Below are 19,955 nucleotides of genomic sequence, written 5' to 3'. Positions count from 1 at the left end.
TTTTATTATTTTATTATTTTTTTACAACATATTTTTACAGAAATTGTTTTTACTGTAAAATATTTGGTGTTTTTTTAAATTGTATTTATTATTTTTTACACATTTATTTCAGAAAAAAAACTTACTGTAAATTATTTGGTGTTTTTTAAATTTTGTATTATTTTTTTACACATATTTTTACAGAAAAAAAACTTACTGTAAAATATTTGGTGTTTATTTTTATTTATTTATTATTTTTTACAACACATTACATACAGAACCGCTGTTTAATTGTATTTTGGCAACTCGGCTGCCAGGTTTTTACCATAATAAAATGTGCTACCATAAAATCATCAACCGAGGATTTTACAGTAAAAAAAAAAAATTAACCGGACAGCTCTGTCGACAGAATTTTACTGTAAAAAACAAAACAAAAAAACATTGGTGGTTTTTTTTTAACTTACAACACTACGTAATATGCTGTAAAAAAAAAAAAAACATAAAAAAGGGCTGAAACTGTGATGTTGTAGTACTTACTTTTGCCGGCAGGTGTCGACAAAGCTGCAAGAGCCACTGAAAATGCGTTCTTATATCTAAAAAACAAAAAAGGAAGAAATTCCTGTTTTGTCCTTCCAAATAAAGTTTATGAGGTACACCAATTGTTAGTTAGATGCATTATAATTTTTTTATATGTAATTTTATCATTTTTTATCTATTTTTGGGGGGGAATCGCATCGCCACACTGCGAGGGGCGTGTCTAATATTTTGCCGTGGAGTCGGGGGGGAACCAAAACACGTCACGATTGTTTACCGAGTCCGAGTCTCCAGGGGCGACGTGCGCGTCCACAGCGACGCATTTACACGCACGTGCGCGCGCGTGCACGCCCCCGCCCCCGCCCCTAGGGCAAAAGGCAAGCCAGAGTGAACGAGGGCTGGACCTGCAGGTGTGCGCCTCATCTTACCTGCACCAGGAGGGGGTCACACACCGGGAAGACGCGCCTCTCGTGGCCGACCGTCGACGCTCCTCGGCCGGCCGAGACTCTGCAAAGGAGCCGCTCTGGGACGGAACCCCAAGGAAGAAAGGAATAGATTTAATTTGTTTTAAATATAGAGAAGTGGGACGGAGAATTGGGCTGGGGGGCTCCGGGAGGTGACATGCCGGTTCAGATAAAGTACGGTACGGTACGGACCGGACCCTGAATCGTGATGCACTTTAACCGGGCGCCGAAGAGAGCATGAAGGACACTGGAGAATCTAAAGAGCAACAACTAACTGTAAGTACAATCCACAAACAATACTTTTTATACATTGTACGCTTAAATATGACTACTTTCATGATATTTATATTCTTTAAAGACACCAAAACATGCAAGAACTCAAAATAGGCTTTTATGATGTTTTTGACTTAAATCTTTTTTTCCCCCTTTTGCTTTCATAAATCCAATAACTGCTATTGGCTTTAAAAAAAAAAACCTAAAAAAATGTATACTGTATTAAATTAAATATACACTCATAAATACAACATATACAGTCCTGGTCAAAAGTTTACATACACTTGTAAAGGACATTTTTTGGTTTAATCTAATGTATTATTTTTTATTTTATTTTATTGTCATGTTTTTTTTTTTCCATCTAATTCATTTTAATTTAATGTAATTGTTTTTATTTTAATTGTTTTATTTATTCTTTTTTTAATTTAGTTTTGCATTTATTTAATTTTAGTAATATTATTTTTAATTTGCATTTTTTGGTTTAATCTAATGTGTTATTTTTTAATTGTATTTTAAATTTTCATTTACATTTTTTAAATGTCTTCTTTTTTTAATTTAGTTTTGCATTTATTTTATTTTAGTAATTATATTTTTTGGTTTAATCTAATGTATTATTATATATATATATATTTTTTCATTTTAATTTTTTTAATTTATTCTTTTTTAATTTTGTTTTGCATTTATTATATTTTTTAGTAATTTTATTTTTGATTTAAATGTTTTGTTTGAATCTAATGTATCATTTTTTTATGTCATTTTTTTATTTTATTTTATTTTTTTATTAAAATGTTTATTTTCATTTAATTTATTTATCTTTTTTAATTTGTTTTCATTTACATATAAGGCGCTTTTGGTAGCCATCCACAAGCTTCTGCTTGAATTTTTGACCACTCCTCTTGACAAAATTAGTGCAGTTCAACTAAAGTTGTTGTTTTTTCTGACATGGACTTGTTTCTTCAGCATTGTCCACACGTTTAAGTCAAGACTTTGGGAAGGCCATTATAAAACCTTCATTCTAGCCTGATTCCTTTACCACTTTTGGCATGTGTTTGGGGTCATTGTCCTGTTGGAACACCCAACCGCGTCCAAGACTACCATAACACTACCACCACCATGATAGACGGTAGGTATGGTGTTCCTGGTATTAAAAGGCCTCACCCTTTCTCCTCCAAACATATTGCTGGGTATTGTGGCCTAACCGCTCGATTTTTGTTCCATCTGACCACAGAACTTTCCTCCAGAAGGTCTTATCTTTGTCCATGTGATGTCAGATGAAACAAAAATTTAACTGTTTGGCCACAATTTTGATTTGATTTTTATTTTTATTAAGGACCCCCATTAAACTATTTGGGCCATGAGAAAAGCAGGAGTTTTACTACCGGTTGAACAATATTAGAGTATTAGCTGACAACCTGTTCTGCAATATGTTCGGAGGAGAAAAGGTGAGGCCTTTTAATCCCAGGAACACCATTCCTACCGCCAAGCATGGTGGTGGTAGTATTATGCTCTGGGCCTGTTTCGCCGCCAACGGAACTGGTGCTTTACAGAGAGTAAATGGGACAATGAAAAAAGGAGGATTACCTCCAAATTCTTCAGGACAAGCTAAAATCATCAGCCCGGAGGTTGGGTCTTGGGCGCAGTTGGGTGTTCCAACAGGACAATGACCCCAAACACACCTCAAAAGTGGTAAAGGAATCAGGCTAGAATGAAGGTTTTAGAATGGCCTTCGCTAAAGTTCAATGTGTGGACAATGCTGAAGAAACAAGTCCATGTCAAAAAACGGACAAATTTAGTTGAACTGCACCAATTTTGTCAAGAGGAGTGGTCAGAAATTCAACCGGAAGCTTGTGAATGGCTACCAAAAGCGCCTTTTATGTAAATTAAAACAAATTAAAAAAAGATAAATAAATTAAATTAAAATAAACATTTTAATAAAAAAATAAAAAAAATAAAAAAAATTACATTAAAAAAAATGATACATTAGATTCAAACAAAACATTTAAATTAAAAATAAAATTACTAAAAAATAAAATAAATGCAAAACAAAATTAAAAAAGAATAAATTAAAAAAATTAAAATGAAAAAAAATAAAATATAATAATACATTAGATTAAACCAAAAAATATGAATTAAAAATAAAATTACTAAAATAAAACAAAAGCAAAACTAAATTAAAAAAGAAGACATTTAAAAAATTTAAATAAAAATTTTAAATACAATTAAAAAATAACACATTAAACTAAAAAATGTAAATTAAAAATAATATTACTAAAATTAAATAAATGCAAAACTAAATTAAAAAAGAATAAATAAAACAATTAAAATAAAAACAATTACATTAAATTAAAATGAACTTCACCAATTTTGTCAAGAGGAGTGATCAGAAATTCAACCGGAAGCTTGTGGATGGCTACCAAAAAGCGCCTTATTGCAGTGAAACTTGCCAAGGTGGAACAAAATATTACTTTTGTCCCAGCAGATGTGCTCACATTTTCAGTAGACCCATAATAAATTCATAAAAGAACCCCAAACTTCATGAATGTTTTTGTGACCAACAATCACAAAAAAATAAGAGTTGTAGAAACTACTGGAAACTCAAGACAGCCATGACATGATGTTCTTTACAAGTCTATGTCAACTTTTGACCTAGACTGTAGTACACTTGATTAGGTACTATAATAATGTCAGCGCTGACGTGAAAGGTGTGCATACCCGACAGGTCGCCCTGAGGATCCGCCCCCTCAGCGATGGCGAGCAAGAAGAGGCGGCGACCATCGTGGCTCACCGGCTGGACGACCAGGTGAGAGCTCACGGCGTCCGTGGTATTATTAGTGACCCCGGAGCGCGGGGGTCAAGAGGTATCGGGTGTGCACGGTGTCGGCTTGCACCTCGAATGTCACTTTTGGTTCTGGAACTGAAAAAAAAACAAAAACCCACCACTGAAAGGAACGATGACTCAGCGGTTTTTTTTTTTTTTTAGAAGATAAAGTAAACTACCGATATCATGTGACCGTGGAGGTATATCCTCAACACTACCAGTTCCCAGCATGCAGCACATTGCCATCTAGTGGCCTGGTATGTACACAGCACCATAATGGGTGTGTGCTCCATCTAGTGGTACGCCAAATAATCACTTTTCCTATATTCAAACACGGTGTTACCGTTCAAACTGTGTGTAATGTTAGTGGCCAACAATATGAAATTTACTCGCGAAAGAAAAGGTCTGCCTTGTTTTTAATGATTACTTTGGCCTATTGCGCTACTATCATGCTACCTAATGGTGGTAGTTGGTGAACAAGGTGTGAGAACCTTAATGGTGGTAGTTGGTGAAATGACTTGTTTTGGTATTTGTCACTACATTGAACATTAATGCGTCCCAACATCAAAATCCTCTTTTATACCCTTTGTCCTTTTTTTTGTGTGAAAATGACACAAAGTTTTGTAAACGTTAGCTCCTTTTTACCTTCTCTACCTACTTATTACCTTATTTTACCTTCTCCTTATCTGCTTCTTTCTTTTTCTTACCTTCAATGACCTACTTCTTACGTACTACTTTCTTTCTTTTTCTAGTACATTGTTACTTTCTCTTAGTTTAATTTACCTACTTTTTAATTACTTCTTCTTTTCTGTTACCGTCTCTTACCTATTTCTTACTTTCCATAATTTTGGTTACATAATTCTTACCTTCTGTTACCTATGTTTTACCTTCTCTTACCTTCATTTAAATATTTTTTACCCACAACTTTCTCTCACTTAACCTACTTTTTACCTTCTCTTACCATCTATTACCTGTTGACCTTCTCATACACACTACTTACCTTATGTTACCTACCACTTACCTTCTCTTCCCTTTTCTTGCCTACTTTTACTTTATGTTACGTACTTTTTCCCTTTGCTTACCTTACATTACCTACTTCTTCTCTTACATACTTTTTACCTTCTTACCTGCTTTTTATTTCATCTTATCTTACATTCTACCTACATTATATTACCTTTCTTACCTCCTATTACCTGTTAACCTTCTCTTACATACTACTTACCGTATGTTGCCTACTTTTTAATATATCCTGTCTTCTTTTACCTACAGTTTACATTACCTTACCTTCTATTACCTTTCTTTCCTTGTATCACCTCTCTCACCTTCTATTACCTCTCTAACCTTTTATTACCGATTTCTTACCTACTTCTTACCTTCCTATTTCAAACCTTTTCTTACCTTTTCTTACCATTACCTTCTGTTACCTACTTCTTACCTTAACTTATCTACATCTTACCATGACTTACCTTCTCTTACATACTTTGTACCCTGTGTTACCTACATCTTACTTCATCTTACCTTCTGTTACTTCTTACCTTTTACCTACTTTGTTACTTGTGTTACCTACTTTTTACTTAATCTTACCTTCTCTTACCAACTGTGTACTTCTGTTACCTACATCTTACCTTCTCGTAACTTTTATTATCTACACTTTACCTTCTCTTACCTACGTTGTACCTTGTTTTACCTACTTTTTACTTAATCTTACCTTCCGTTACCAACTTCTTACCTTCTCTCACCTACATCTTTCCTTCTCTTAACTTTGATTATCTACATCTTACCTTTTCTTACTTTCTTTGTACCTTGTGTTACCTACTTCTTCCTTCATCTTACCTTCTGTTACCAACTTCTTACCGTCTCTTACCGACATCTTACCTTCTCTTAACTTTGATTATCTACTCTTACCTACTTTGTACTTTGTGTTGCATACTTCTTAATTCATCTAACCTTCTGTTACTTCTTACCTTCTCTTACGTACTTTGTTCCTTGTATTACCTACTTTTTACTTAATCTTACCTTCTGTTAACGACTTTTTACCTTCTCTTACCAACTGTGTACTTCTGTTACCTACATCTTACCTTCTCTTAACTTTGATTATCTACACCTTACCTTCTCTTACCTACGTTGTACCTTCTTTTACCTACTTTTTACTTAATCTTATCTTCCGTTACCGACTTCTTACCTTCTCTCACCTACATCTTACCTTCTGTTAACTTTGATTATCTACATCTTATCTTCTCTTACTTTCTTTGTACCTTGTGTTACCTACTTCTTACTTCATCTTACCTTCTGTTACCAACTTCTTACCGTCTCTTACCGACATCTTACCTTCTCTTAACTTTGATTATCTACTCTTACCTACTTTGTACTTTGTGTTGCCTACTTAATTCATCTAACCTTCTGTTACTTCTTACCTTCTCTTACCTACTTTGTTCCTTGTATTACCTACTTTTTACTTAATCTTACCTTCTGTTAACGACTTTTTACCTTCTCTTACCAACTGTGTACTTCTGTTACCTACATCTTACCTTCTCTTAACTTTGATTATCTACACCTTATCTTCTCTTACCTACGTTGTACCTTGTTATACCTACTTTTTACTTATTCTTAGCTTCCGTTACCGACTTCTTACCTTCTCTCACCTACATCTTACCTTCTCTTAACTTTGATTATCTACATCTTACCTTCTCTTACCTACGTTGTACCTTGTTTTACCTACTTCTTACTTCATCTTACCTTCTGTTACCAACTTCTTACCGTCTCTTACCTACACCTTACCTTCTCTTAACTTTGATGATCTACTCTTACCTACTTTGAACTTTGTGTTGCCTACTTCCTACTTCATCTTACCTTCTGTTACTTCTTACATTCTCTTACCTACTTTGTTCCTTGTGTTACCTACTTTTTACTTAATCTTAGCTTCTGTTACCGACTTCTTACCTTCTCTCACTTACATGGTACCTTCTCTTAACTTTGATTATCTACTTCTTACCTTCTCTTACCTACTTTGTACCTTGTGTTACCTACTTCTTAATTCATCTAACCTTCTGTTACTTCTTTCCTTCTCTTACTTTCTTTATTCCTTGTGTTACCTACGTTTTACTTAATCTTACCTTCTTTTACCAACTTCTTACCTTCGCTTACCTACATCTTAACTTTGATTATCTACATCTTACCTTCTCTTACCTACTTTGTACCTTTTGTTACCTACTTCTTACTTCATCTTACCTTCTCTTACCTACATCATACTTTCGCTTACCTCCTATTACCTCCTCCATGTCTCATTTGACCATATATTACCTACCTCTACATTCTTGCTGTAGTCAAGTACTTCTTACCATCTCTAAAGTATTGCTGTTTAGTATGAAAAGCACCAATACGGAAGTGGAGCAGGCAATTACCCGGTAGTACAGATGGTTAGATGGTAGGTGATAGAGGTGGTTGTTGCTGTTGGACAGGTGTTTTGGTACATCACACATCTAATGGTATGAACAAGGCATGTGCGCAGCCTGAGTCACTGGGTTCTGTGTAACAAGCGCAGGTGAACGTGATGCAGCTATTTTGCAGACGAGCCAGAACTGGTAAGGGTCTGCCACCGCTCAGTGCTCGTACCCCCACCCTTCGAGGCGCAGCTGGAGCGGTCATGTTGTTATGTCAAAGCGTTCCCCACAGGCGACGTTTAGCGGCCTGCCAGCTGCGAGTGGCGCCATAATGACTTCAGCGCTGCCGGTAATGAGCGTCGTGACTCAGCGGCATCACGTCGACCCAGTGACTCACTTTTGCTCGACGGACCTCATCGTCTTCAACTTGAAGGGTTTCATCGAGAGATAGTCTCCCCGTCTTTTCCTCGGGTTCAGGCGTGTTTTGTTTGTCCGCATTTAGGGAAGTAATTCAATTAAAGGCCGGCTTGAGGACAACGTGGGCGCATCATGAGGGATTCGAGCGCTCCCACGTGGACGCTCGCTCCTTGCTCATTAAAAATCTTCATTTCAGCTCTTTGGTCCTACGCAGAACCCTTCGTTACGCCGGGTTACCTAGGGTTCACGGTCAGTGCGTTTTGTCAGTGACGCAGCGGGCTGGATTCTAGGGATCTGTCTGGAGAAGGACTTACGGCGCCATCAATGGAGAGGATAGAGAGTGGGCGGGGTCACAGCAACAACAATACAGCCATGACAGAACTGAATAAAACGGGCTGCTTAATCATAACCAGAATCAGAAGTACTGTTTTAATCCCCGAGGGGAAATTAATCCCATTCAAGATCAGACAAACATTACAAAGAGACAGAACCGGAGCCAACTTCTGGTAAAAAAACATTCAGTCAAAGGCTGGACTCCGGGGTGGGGGTCCAGACTGAGGCCAAGGAAACAACCTCATAGCCATAGCACACATAAACATGTTATATAGAACCAACAAAACTTGCAACAGAGGGGAGGTGAGTGGGAGCTACGGAGGCCGGCTGCTGCTGTATAAGCGCTAGTCAGCCGTCCATCGCCCCTAAAGGGAATCAAGCCCGAGGGGAAATTAATCCCATTCAAGATCAGACAAACATTACAAGGAGACAGAACCAGAGCCAACTTCTGGTAAAAAAAATATTCAGCCAAAGGCTGGACTCCAGGGAGGGGGTCCAGACTGAGGCCAAGGAAACAACCTCATAGCCATAGCACACATAAACATGTTATATAGAACCAACAGAACTTGCAATGGAGGGGAGGTGAGTGGGAGCTACGGAAGCCGGCTGCTGGTGTATAAGCACTAGTCAGCCGTCCATCGCCCCTAAGGGGAATCAAGCCCGAGGGGAAATTAATCCCATTCGAAATCAGACAGTCTGGCAACTTCCGGTAAAAAAAATATTCAGTCAAAGGCTGGACTCTGGGCAGGGGGTCCAGACTGAGGCCAAGGAAACAACCTCATAGCCATAGTACACATAAACATGTTATATAGAACCAACAAAACTTGCAACAGAGGGGAGGTGAGTGGCCGGCTGCTGCTGTATAAGTGCGAGTCAGCCGTCCATTGCCCCTAAGGGGAATCAAGTCCGATGGGAAATTAATCCCATTCAAGATCAGACAAACATTACAGGGAGATAGAAAAAGGGCCGCTGACGGGACTGGCAACTTCCGGTAAAAAAAATATTCAGTCAAAGGCTGGACTCCAGGGAGGGGGTCCAGACTGAGGCCAAGGAAACAACCTCATAGCCATAGCACACATAAACATGTTATATAGAACCAACAAAACTTGCAACAGAGGGGAGGTGAGTGGGAGCTACAGAGGCTGCTGCTGTATAAGCGCTAGTCAGCCGTCCCATCGCCCCTAAGGGGAATCAAGCCCGAGGGGAAATTAATCCCATTCAAGATCAGACAAACATTACAAGGAGAAAGAACCGGAGCCAACTTCTGGTAAAAAAAATATTCAGTCAAAGGCTGGACTCCGGGGTGGGGGTCCAGACTGAGGCCAAGGAAGCAACCTCATAGCCATAGCACACATAAACATGTTATATAGAACCAACAGAACTTGCAACGGAGGGGAGGTGAGTGGAAGCTACGGAGGCCGGCTGCTGCTGTATAAGCGCTAGTCATCCATCCATCGCCCCGAAGGGGAATCAAGCCCGATGGGAAATTAATCCCATTCAAGATCAGACAAACATTACAAGGAGACAGAACCGGAGCCAACTTCCGGTAAAAAAAAATATTCAGTCAAAGGCTGGACTCCAGGGAGGGGGTCCAGACTGAGGCCAAGGAAACAACCTCATAGCCATATCACACATAAACATGTTATATAGAACCAACAGAACTTGCAATGGAGGGGAGGTGAGTGGGAGCTACGGAAGCCGGCTGCTGGTGTATAAGCACTAGTCAGCCGTCCATCGCCCCTAAGGGGAATCAAGCCCGATGGGAAATTAATCCCATTCAAGATCAGACAAACATTACAAGGAGACAGAACCGGAGCCAACTTCCGGTAAAAAAAATATTCAGTCAAAGGCTGGACTCCAGGGAGGGGGTCCGGACTGAGGCCAAGGAAACAACCTCATAGCCATAGCACACAAAAACATGTTATATAGAACCAACAAAACTTGCAACAGAGGGGAGGTGAGTGGGAGCTACGGAGGCCGGCTGCTGCTGTATAAGCGCTAGTCAGCCGTCCATCGCCCCGAAGGGGAATCAAGCCCGATGAGAAATTAATCCCATTCAAGATCAGACAAACATTACAAGGAGACAGAACCGGAGCCAACTTCCGGTAAAAAAAATATTCAGTCAAAGGCTGGACTCCAGGGAGGGGGTCCAGACTGAGGCCAAGGAAACAACCTCATAGCCATATCACACATAAACATGTTATATAGAACCAACAGAACTTGCAATGGAGGGGAGGTGAGTGGGAGCTACGGAAGCCGGCTGCTGGTGTATAAGCACTAGTCAGCCGTCCATCGCCCCTAAGGGGAATCAAGCCCGAGGGGAAATTAATCCCATTCAAGATCAGACAGTCTGGCAACTTCCGGTAAAAAAAATATTCAGTCAAAGGCTGGACTCTGGGGAGGGGGTCCAGACTGAGGCCAAGGAAACAACCTCATAGCCATAGCACACATAAACATGTTATATAGAACCAACAAAACTTGCAACAGAGGGGAGGTGAGTGGCCGGCTGCTGCTGTATAAGTGCGAGTCAGCCGTCCATTGCCCCTAAGGGGAATCAAGCCCGAGGAGAAATGAATCCCATTCAAGATCAGACAAACATTACAAGGAGACAGAAAAACAGTCGCTGACGGGTCTGGCAACTTCCGGTAAACAAAATATTCAGTCAAAGGCTGGACTCCGGGGTGGAGGTCCAGACTGAGGCCAAGGAACCAACCTTTTAGCCATAGCACACATAAACATGTTATATAGAACCAACAAAACTTGCAACAGAGGGGAGGTGAGTGGGAGCTACGGAGGCCGGCTGCTGCTGTATAAGCGCTAGTCATCCATCCATCGCCCCGAAGGGGAATCAAGCCCGAGGGGAAATTAATCCCATTCAAGATCAGACAAACATTACAAGGAGACAGAACCGGAGCCAACTTCCGGTAAAAAAATATTCAGTCAAAGGCTGGACTCCGGGTGGAGGTCCGGACTGAGGCCAAGGAAACAACCTCATAGCCATAGCACATATAAACATGTTATATAGAACCAACAAAACTTGCAACAGAGGGGAAGTGAGTGGGAGCTACGGAGGCCGGCTGCTGATGTATAAGCGCTAGTCATCCGTCCATCGTCCCTAAGGGGAATCAAGCTGTCATTTTGATAGTAGGCTAATATAGCTAATATAGACACTTAAATCATATGTTGTCTTCAGTCTAACACTTATAGAAGACTTTAAAGTCATTTTGATAGTAGGCTAACATAGATACTTAGATCATGTGTTGCTTTCATTATAACACTTATATAAGAATTTAAAAGTAATTTTGATAGTAGGCTATTGTAGCTAATATAGACACTTACATCAGGTGTTGTCTTCATTCTAGCATTTATATAAGACTTTTAAAGTCATTTTGATAGTAGGCTAATATATCTAATATAGATACTTACATCATGTGTTGTCTTCATTATAACACTTACATAAGACTCTTAAAGTCATTTTGATAGTAGGCTAATACAGACACATCATGTGTTGTCTTCATTATAACACTTATATACGACTTTTAAAGTCATTTTGATAGTAGGCTAATATAGACACTTACATCATGTGTTGTCTTCATTATAACACTTATATAAGACTTTAAAAGGCATTTTGATAGTAGGCTAATATAGCCAATGTAGACACTTACATCATGTGTTGTCTTCACTATAACACTTATATAAGACTTTTAAAGTCATTTTGATAGTAGGCTAATACAGCTAGTATAGACACTTACATCATGTGTTGCCAATACTTTTAAAGTAATTTTGATAGTAGGCTAATATAGCTAATATAGACACTTACATCATGTGTTGCCTTCATTATAACACTTATACAAGACTTTTAAAGCAATTTTGATAGTAGGCTAATACAGCTAGTATAGGCACTTACATCATGTGTTGCCTTCATTATAACACTTATATAAGACTTTTAAAGTAATTTTGATAGTAGGCTAATATAGCTAGTATAGACACTTACATCATGTGTTGCCAATACTTTTAAAGTAGTTTTAATAGTAGGCTAATATAGCTAATATAGACACTTACATCATGTGTTGTCTTCATTATAACACTTTTATAAGACTTTAAAAGTAATTTTGATAGTAGGCTAATATAGACACTTACATCATGTGTTGCCTTCATTATAACACTTATATAAGACTTTTAAAGTAATTTTGATAGTAGGCTAATATAGCTAGTATAGACACTTACATCATGTGTTGCCAATACTTTTAAAGTAGTTTTAATAGTAGGCTAATATAGCTAATATAGACACTTACATCATGTGTTGCCTTCATTATAACACTTATATAAGACTTTTAAAGTCATTTTGATAGTAGGCTAATATAGACACTTGCATCATGTGTTGCCTTCATTATAACACTTATACAAGACTTTTAAAGTCATTTTGATAGTAGGCTAATATAGCTAATATAGACACTTACATCATGTGTTGTCTTCATTATAACACTTATATAAGACTTTTAAAGTCATTTTGATAGTAGGCTAATATAGCTAATATAGACACTTACATCATGTGTTGTCTTCATTATAACACTTATATAAGACTTTTAAAGTCATTTTGATAGTAGGCTAATATAGACACTTGCATCATGTGTTGCCTTCATTATAACACTTATACAAGACTTTTAAAGTCATTTTGATAGTAGGCTAATATAGCTAATATAGACACTTACATCATGTGTTGTCTTCATTATAACACTTATATAAGACTTTTAAAGCAATTTTGATAGTAGGCTAATACAGCTAATATAGGCACTTACATCATGTGTTGCTAAGAAATTTAAAGTAATTTTGATAGTAGGCTAATATAGCTAATATAGACACTTACATCATGTGTTGCCTTCATTATAACACTTAGATCAGACTTTTAAAATAATTTTGATAGTAGGCTAATACAGCCAATATAGACACTTACATCATGTGTTGCCTTCATTATAACACTTATATAAGACTTTTAAAGTCATTTTGATAGTAGGCTAATACAGACACTTACATCATGTGTTGCCTTCATTATAACACTTATATAAGACTTTTAAAGTCATTTTGATAGTAGGCTAATATAGCTAGTATAGACACTTACATCATGTGTTGCCTTCATTATAACACTTATATAAGACTTTTAAAGTCATTTTGATAGTAGGCTAATATAGCTAGTATAGACACTTACATCATGTGTTGCCAATGCTTTTAAAGTAATTTTGATAGTAGGCTAATATAGCTAATATAGACACTTACATCATGTGTTGCCTTCATTATAACACTTATATAAGACTTTTAAAGTAATTTTGATAGTAGGCTAATATAGCTAGTATAGACACTTACATCATGTGTTGCCAATGCTTTTAAAGTAATTTTGATAGTAGGCTAATATAGCTAATATAGACACTTACATCATGTGTTGCCTTCATTATAACACTTATATAAGACTTTTAAAGTCATTTTGAGAGTAGGCTAATATAGCTAGTATAGACACTTACATCATGTGTTGCCAATACTTTTAAAGTAATTTTGATAGTAGGCTAATATAGCTAATATAGACACTTACATCATGTGTTGCCTTCATTATAACACTTATATAAGACTTTTAAAGTCACTTTGATAGTAGGCTAATATAGCTAGTATAGACACTTACATCATGTGTTGCCAATGCTTTTAAAGTAATTTTGATAGTAGGCTAATATAGACACTTACATCATGTGTTGCCTTCATTATAACACTTATATAAGACTTTTTAAGTAATTTTGATAGTAGGCTAATATAGCTAGTATAGACACTTACATCATGTGTTGCCAATACTTTTAAAGTAATTTTGATAGTCGGCTAATATAGCTAATATAGACACTTACATCATGTGTTGCCTTCATTATAACACTTAGATCAGACTTTTAAAATAATTTTGATAGTAGGCTAATACAGCCAATATAGACACTTACATCATGTGTTGCCTTCATTATAACACTTTTATAAGACTTTAAAAGTAATTTTGATAGTAGGCTAATATAGACACTTACATCATGTGTTGCCTTCATTATAACACTTATATAAGACTTTTAAAGTAATTTTGATAGTAGGCTAATATAGCTAGTATAGACACTTACATCATGTGTTGCCAATACTTTTAAAGTAGTTTTAATAGTAGGCTAATATAGCTAATATAGACACTTACATCATGTGTTGCCTTCATTATAACACTTATATAAGACTTTTAAAGTCACTTTGATAGTAGGCTAATAAAGCTAGTATAGACACTTACATTATGTGTTGCCATTGCTTTTAAAGTAATTTTGATAGTAGGCTAATATAGACACTTACATCATGTGTTGCCTTCATTATAACACTTATATAAGACTTTTTAAGTAATTTTGATAGTAGGCTAATATAGCTAGTATAGACACTTACATCATGTGTTGCCAATACTTTTAAAGTAATTTGGATAGTCGGCTAATATAGCTAATATAGACACTTACATCATGTGTTGCCTTCATTATAACACTTAGATCAGACTTTTAAAATAATTTTGATAGTAGGTTAATACAGCCAATATAGACACTTACATCATGTGTTGCCTTCATTATAACACTTTTATAAGACTTTAAAAGTAATTTTGATAGTAGGCTAATATAGACACTTACATCATGTGTTGCCTTCATTATAACACTTATATAAGACTTTTAAAGTAATTTTGATAGTAGGCTAATATAGCTAGTATAGACACTTACATCATGTGTTGCCAATACTTTTAAAGTAGTTTTAATAGTAGGCTAATATAGCTAATATAGACACTTACATCATGTGTTGCCTTCATTATAACACTTATATAGGACTTTTAAAGCAATTTTGATAGTAGGCTAATACAGCTAGTATAGGCACTTACATCATGTGTTGCCTTCATTATAACACTTATATAAGACTTTTAAAGTAATTTTGATAGTAGGCTAATATAGCTAGTATAGACACTTACATCATGTGTTGCCAATACTTTTAAAGTAGTTTTAATAGTAGGCTAATATAGCTAATATAGACACTTACATCATGTGTTGTCTTCATTATAACACTTATATAAGACTTTTAAAGCAATTTTGATAGTAGGCTAATACAGCTAGTATAGGCACTTACATCATGTGTTGCCTTCATTATAACACTTATATAAGACTTTTAAAGTAATTTTGATAGTAGGCTAATATAGCTAGTATAGACACTTACATCATGTGTTGCCAATACTTTTAAAGTAGTTTTAATAGTAGGCTAATATAGCTAATATAGACACTTACATCATGTGTTGTCTTCATTATAACACTTACATAAGACTTTTAAAGCAATTTTGATAGTAGGCTAATATAGACACTTACATCATGTGTTGCCAAGACATTTAAAGTAATTTTGATAGTAGGCTAATATAGCTAATATAGACACTTACATCATGTGTTGCCTTCATTATAACACTTAGATCAGACTTTTAAAATAATTTTGATAGTAGGCTAATACAGCCAATATAGACACTTGCATCATGTGTTGCCTTCATTATAACACTTATATAAGACTTTGAAAGTCATTTTGATAGTAGGCTAATATAGACACTTACATCATGTGTTGCCTTCATTATAACACTTATATAAGACTTTTAAAGTCATTTTGATAGTAGGCTAATATAGCTAGTGTAGACACTTACATCATGTGTTGCCAATGCTTTTAAAGTAATTTTGATAGTAGGCTAATATAGCTAATATAGACACTTACATCATGTGTTGCCTTCATTATAACACTTATATAAGACTTTAAAAGTCATTTTGATAGTAGGCTAATATAGACACTTACATCATGTGTTGCCTTCATTGTAACACTTATATAAGACTTTTAAAGTCATTTTGATAGTAGGCTAATATAGACACTTGCATCATGTGTTGCCTTCATTATAACACTTATACAAGACTTTTAAAGTCATTTTGATAGTAGGCTAATATAGCTAATAAGACACTTACATCATGTGTTGTCTTCATTATAACACTTATATAAGACTTTTAAAGCAATTTTGATAGTAGGCTAATACAGCTAATATAGGCACTTACATCATGTGTTGCTAAGAAATTTAAAGTAATTTTGAGAGTAGGCTAATATAGCTAATATAGACACTTACGTCATGTGTTGCCTTCATTATAACACTTAGATCAGACTTTTAAAATAATTTTGATAGTAGGCTAATACAGCCAATATAGACACTTACATCATGTGTTGCCTTCATTATAACACTTATATAAGACTTTAAAAGTCATTTTGATAGTAGGCTAATATAGACACTTACATCATGTGTTGCCTTCATTATAACACTTATATAAGACTTTTAAAGTCATTTTGATAGTAGGCTAATATAGCTAGTATAGACACTTACATCATGTGTTGCCTTCATTATAACACTTATATAAGACTTTAAAAGTCATTTTGATAGTAGGCTAATATAGACACTTACATCATGTGTTGCCTTCATTATAACACTTATATAAGACTTTTAAAGTCATTTTGATAGTAGGCTAATATAGCTAGTATAGACACTTACATCATGTGTTGCCAATGCTTTTAAAGTAATTTTGATAGTAGGCTAATATAGCTAATATAGACACTTACATCATGTGTTGCCTTCATTATAACACTTATATAAGACTTTTAAAGTCATTTTGAGAGTAGGCTAATATAGCTAGTATAGACACTTACATCATGTGTTGCCAATACTTTTAAAGTAATTTTGATAGTAGGCTAATATAGCTAATATAGACACTTACATCATGTGTTGCCTTCATTATAACACTTATATAAGACTTTTAAAGTCACTTTGATAGTAGGCTAATATAGCTAGTATAGACACTTACATCATGTGTTGCCAATGCTTTTAAAGTAATTTTGATAGTAGGCTAATATAGACACTTACATCATGTGTTGCCTTCATTATAACACTTATATAAGACTTTTTAAGTAATTTTGATAGTAGGCTAATATAGCTAGTATAGACACTTACATCATGTGTTGCCAATACTTTTAAAGTAATTTTGATAGTCGGCTAATACAGCCAATATAGACACTTACATCATGTGTTGCCTTCATTATAACACTTTTATAAGACTTTAAAAGTCATTTTGATAGTAGGCTAATATAGACACTTACATCATGTGTTGCCTTCATTATAACACTTATATAAGACTTTTAAAGTAATTTTGATAGTAGGCTAATATAGCTAGTATAGACACTTACATCATGTGTTGCCAATACTTTTAAAGTAATTTTGATAGTAGGCTAATACAGCTAATATAGGCACTTACATCATGTGTTGCTAAGAAATTTAAAGTAATTTTGATAGTAGGCTAATATAGCTAATATAGACACTTACATCATGTGTTGCCTTCATTATAACACTTTGATCAGACTTTTAAAATAATTTTGATAGTAGGCTAATACAGCCAATATAGACACTTACATCATGTGTTGCCTTCATTATAACACTTTTATAAGACTTTAAAAGTAATTTTGATAGTAGGCTAATATAGACACTTACATCATGTGTTGCCTTCATTATAACACTTATATAAGACTTTTAAAGTAATTTTGATAGTAGGCTAATATAGCTAGTATAGACACTTACATCATGTGTTGCCAATACTTTTAAAGTAATTTTGATAGTAGGCTAATATAGCTAATATAGACACTTACATCATGTGTTGCCTTCATTATAACACTTATATAAGACTTTTTAAGTAATTTTGATAGTAGGCTAATATAGCTAGTATAGAAACGTACATCATGTGTTGCCAATACTTTTAAAGTAATTTTGATAGTAGGCTAATATAGCTAATATAGACACATCATGTGTTGCCTTCACTATAACACTTATATAAGACTTTTAAAGTCATTTTGATAGTAGGTTAATACAGCTAGTATAGACACTTACATCATGTGATTCCAATACTTTTAAAGTAATTTTGATAGTAGGCTAATATAGCTAATATAGACACTTACATCATGTGCTGTCTTCATTATAACACTTATATAAGACTTTTAAAGCAATTTTGATAGTAGGCTAATACAGCTAGTATAGGCACGTACATCATGTGTTGCCTTCATTATAACACTTGGATCAGACTTTTAAATTAATTTTGATAGTAGGCTAATATAGCCGATATAGACACTTACATCATGTGTTGCCTTCATTATAACACTTATATAAGACTTTAAAAGTCATTTTGATAGTAGGCTAATATAGACACTTACATCATGTGTTGTCTTCATTGTAACACTTATATAAGACTTTTAAAGTAATTTTGATAGTAGGCTAATATAGCTAGTATAGGCACTTACATCATGTGTTGCCTTCATTATAACACTTATATAAGACGTTTAAAGTCATTTTGATAGTAGGCTAATACAGCTAGTATAGACACTTACATCATGTGTTGCCTTCATTATAATACTTTAAAAGTAATTTTTATAGTAGGCTAATATAGCTCATATAGACTCGTATATCATGTGTTGTCTTCATTATAACACTTATATAAGACTTTTAAAGCCATTTTGATAGTAGGCTAATATAGACACTTACATCAAGTGCTGCCTTCATTATAACACTTATATAAGACTTTTAAAGTCATTTTGATAGTAGGCTAATATAGATAATATAGACACGTACATGTGTTGCTTTCATTGTAACACTTATATAAGATGTTGAAAGTCATTTTGATAGTAGGCTAATATAGCTAATATAGACACTTACATCATGTGTTGACTTCATTCTAACACGTATATAAGACTTTAAAAATCATTTTGATAGTAGGCTAATATAGACACTTACATCATGTGTTGTCTTCATTATAACACTTATATAAGACTTTTAAAGCAATTTTGATAGTAGGCTAATACAGCTAATATAGACACTTACATCATGTGTTGCTAAGACATTTAAAGTAATTTTGATAGTAGGCTAATATAGCTAATATAGACACTTACATAATGTGTTGCCTACATTATAACACTTAGATCAGACTTTTAAATTAATTTTGATAGTAGGCTAATATAGCCAATATAGACACTTACATCATGTGTTGCCTTCATTATAACACTTATATAAGACTTTAAAAGTCATTTTGATAGTAGGCTAATATAGACACTTACATCATGTGTTGCCTTCATTATAACACTTATACAAGACTTTTAAAGTCATTTTGATAGTAGGCTAATATAGCTAATAAGACACTTACATCATGTGTTGCCTTCATTATAACACTTATACAAGACTTTTAAAGTCATTTTGATAGTAGGCTAATATAGCTAATATAGACACTTACATCATGTGTTGCCTTCATTGTAACACTTATATAAGACTTTTAAAGTCATTTTGATAGTAGGCTAATATAGCTAATAAGACACTTACATCATGTGTTGCCTTCATTGTAAGACTTATATAAGGCGTTTAATTTTTTGTGGCTCCAGACGGATTAGTTTTTTGTATTTCTGGTCCAAGATGGCTCTTTCAACATTTGGGGTTGCACAGAGCGCGCTCCAAAGAGCATATGGTGTGCAGGTCTAGTACTCAGACGGATTAGAGGGGAGGTCCTGTCAGCAGCAGTTCTTGCTGTCCTGGCACAAGACTTGGGAGGAGATGAGCTGATCGGACGCTTTTGTGTCTCAGGTTAAGCTTCCTCGCCACCTGCTCTCCCTCTCTACTACGAGACCACCTGT

At 35.1% G+C, this 19,955-nt stretch overlaps 1 protein-coding gene across 1 annotated transcript in view; it reads left to right on the top strand.

Annotated features, from left to right (window-relative positions):
* Positions 1–333: 333 nt before the first annotated feature.
* The window catches only part of kif19 (kinesin family member 19), an 89,604-nt gene continuing 69,982 nt past the window's right edge, over positions 334–19,955 (top strand). The window contains exons 1-2 of the mRNA XM_061931869.2: positions 334–1,253; positions 3,970–4,050. Coding sequence (XP_061787853.1) covers positions 1,215–1,253; positions 3,970–4,050 — 120 coding nt within the window. The 5' untranslated portion in view covers positions 334–1,214. The remainder of the gene's footprint in view (positions 1,254–3,969; positions 4,051–19,955) is intronic.

Source organism: Nerophis lumbriciformis, linkage group LG39, assembly GCF_033978685.3.
Source record: "Nerophis lumbriciformis linkage group LG39, RoL_Nlum_v2.1, whole genome shotgun sequence".
Taxonomy (NCBI): domain Eukaryota; kingdom Metazoa; phylum Chordata; class Actinopteri; order Syngnathiformes; family Syngnathidae; genus Nerophis; species Nerophis lumbriciformis.
The sequence above is the reverse complement of the archived record's forward strand: the minus strand, read 5'-3'. Positions and strand labels throughout refer to the sequence as shown.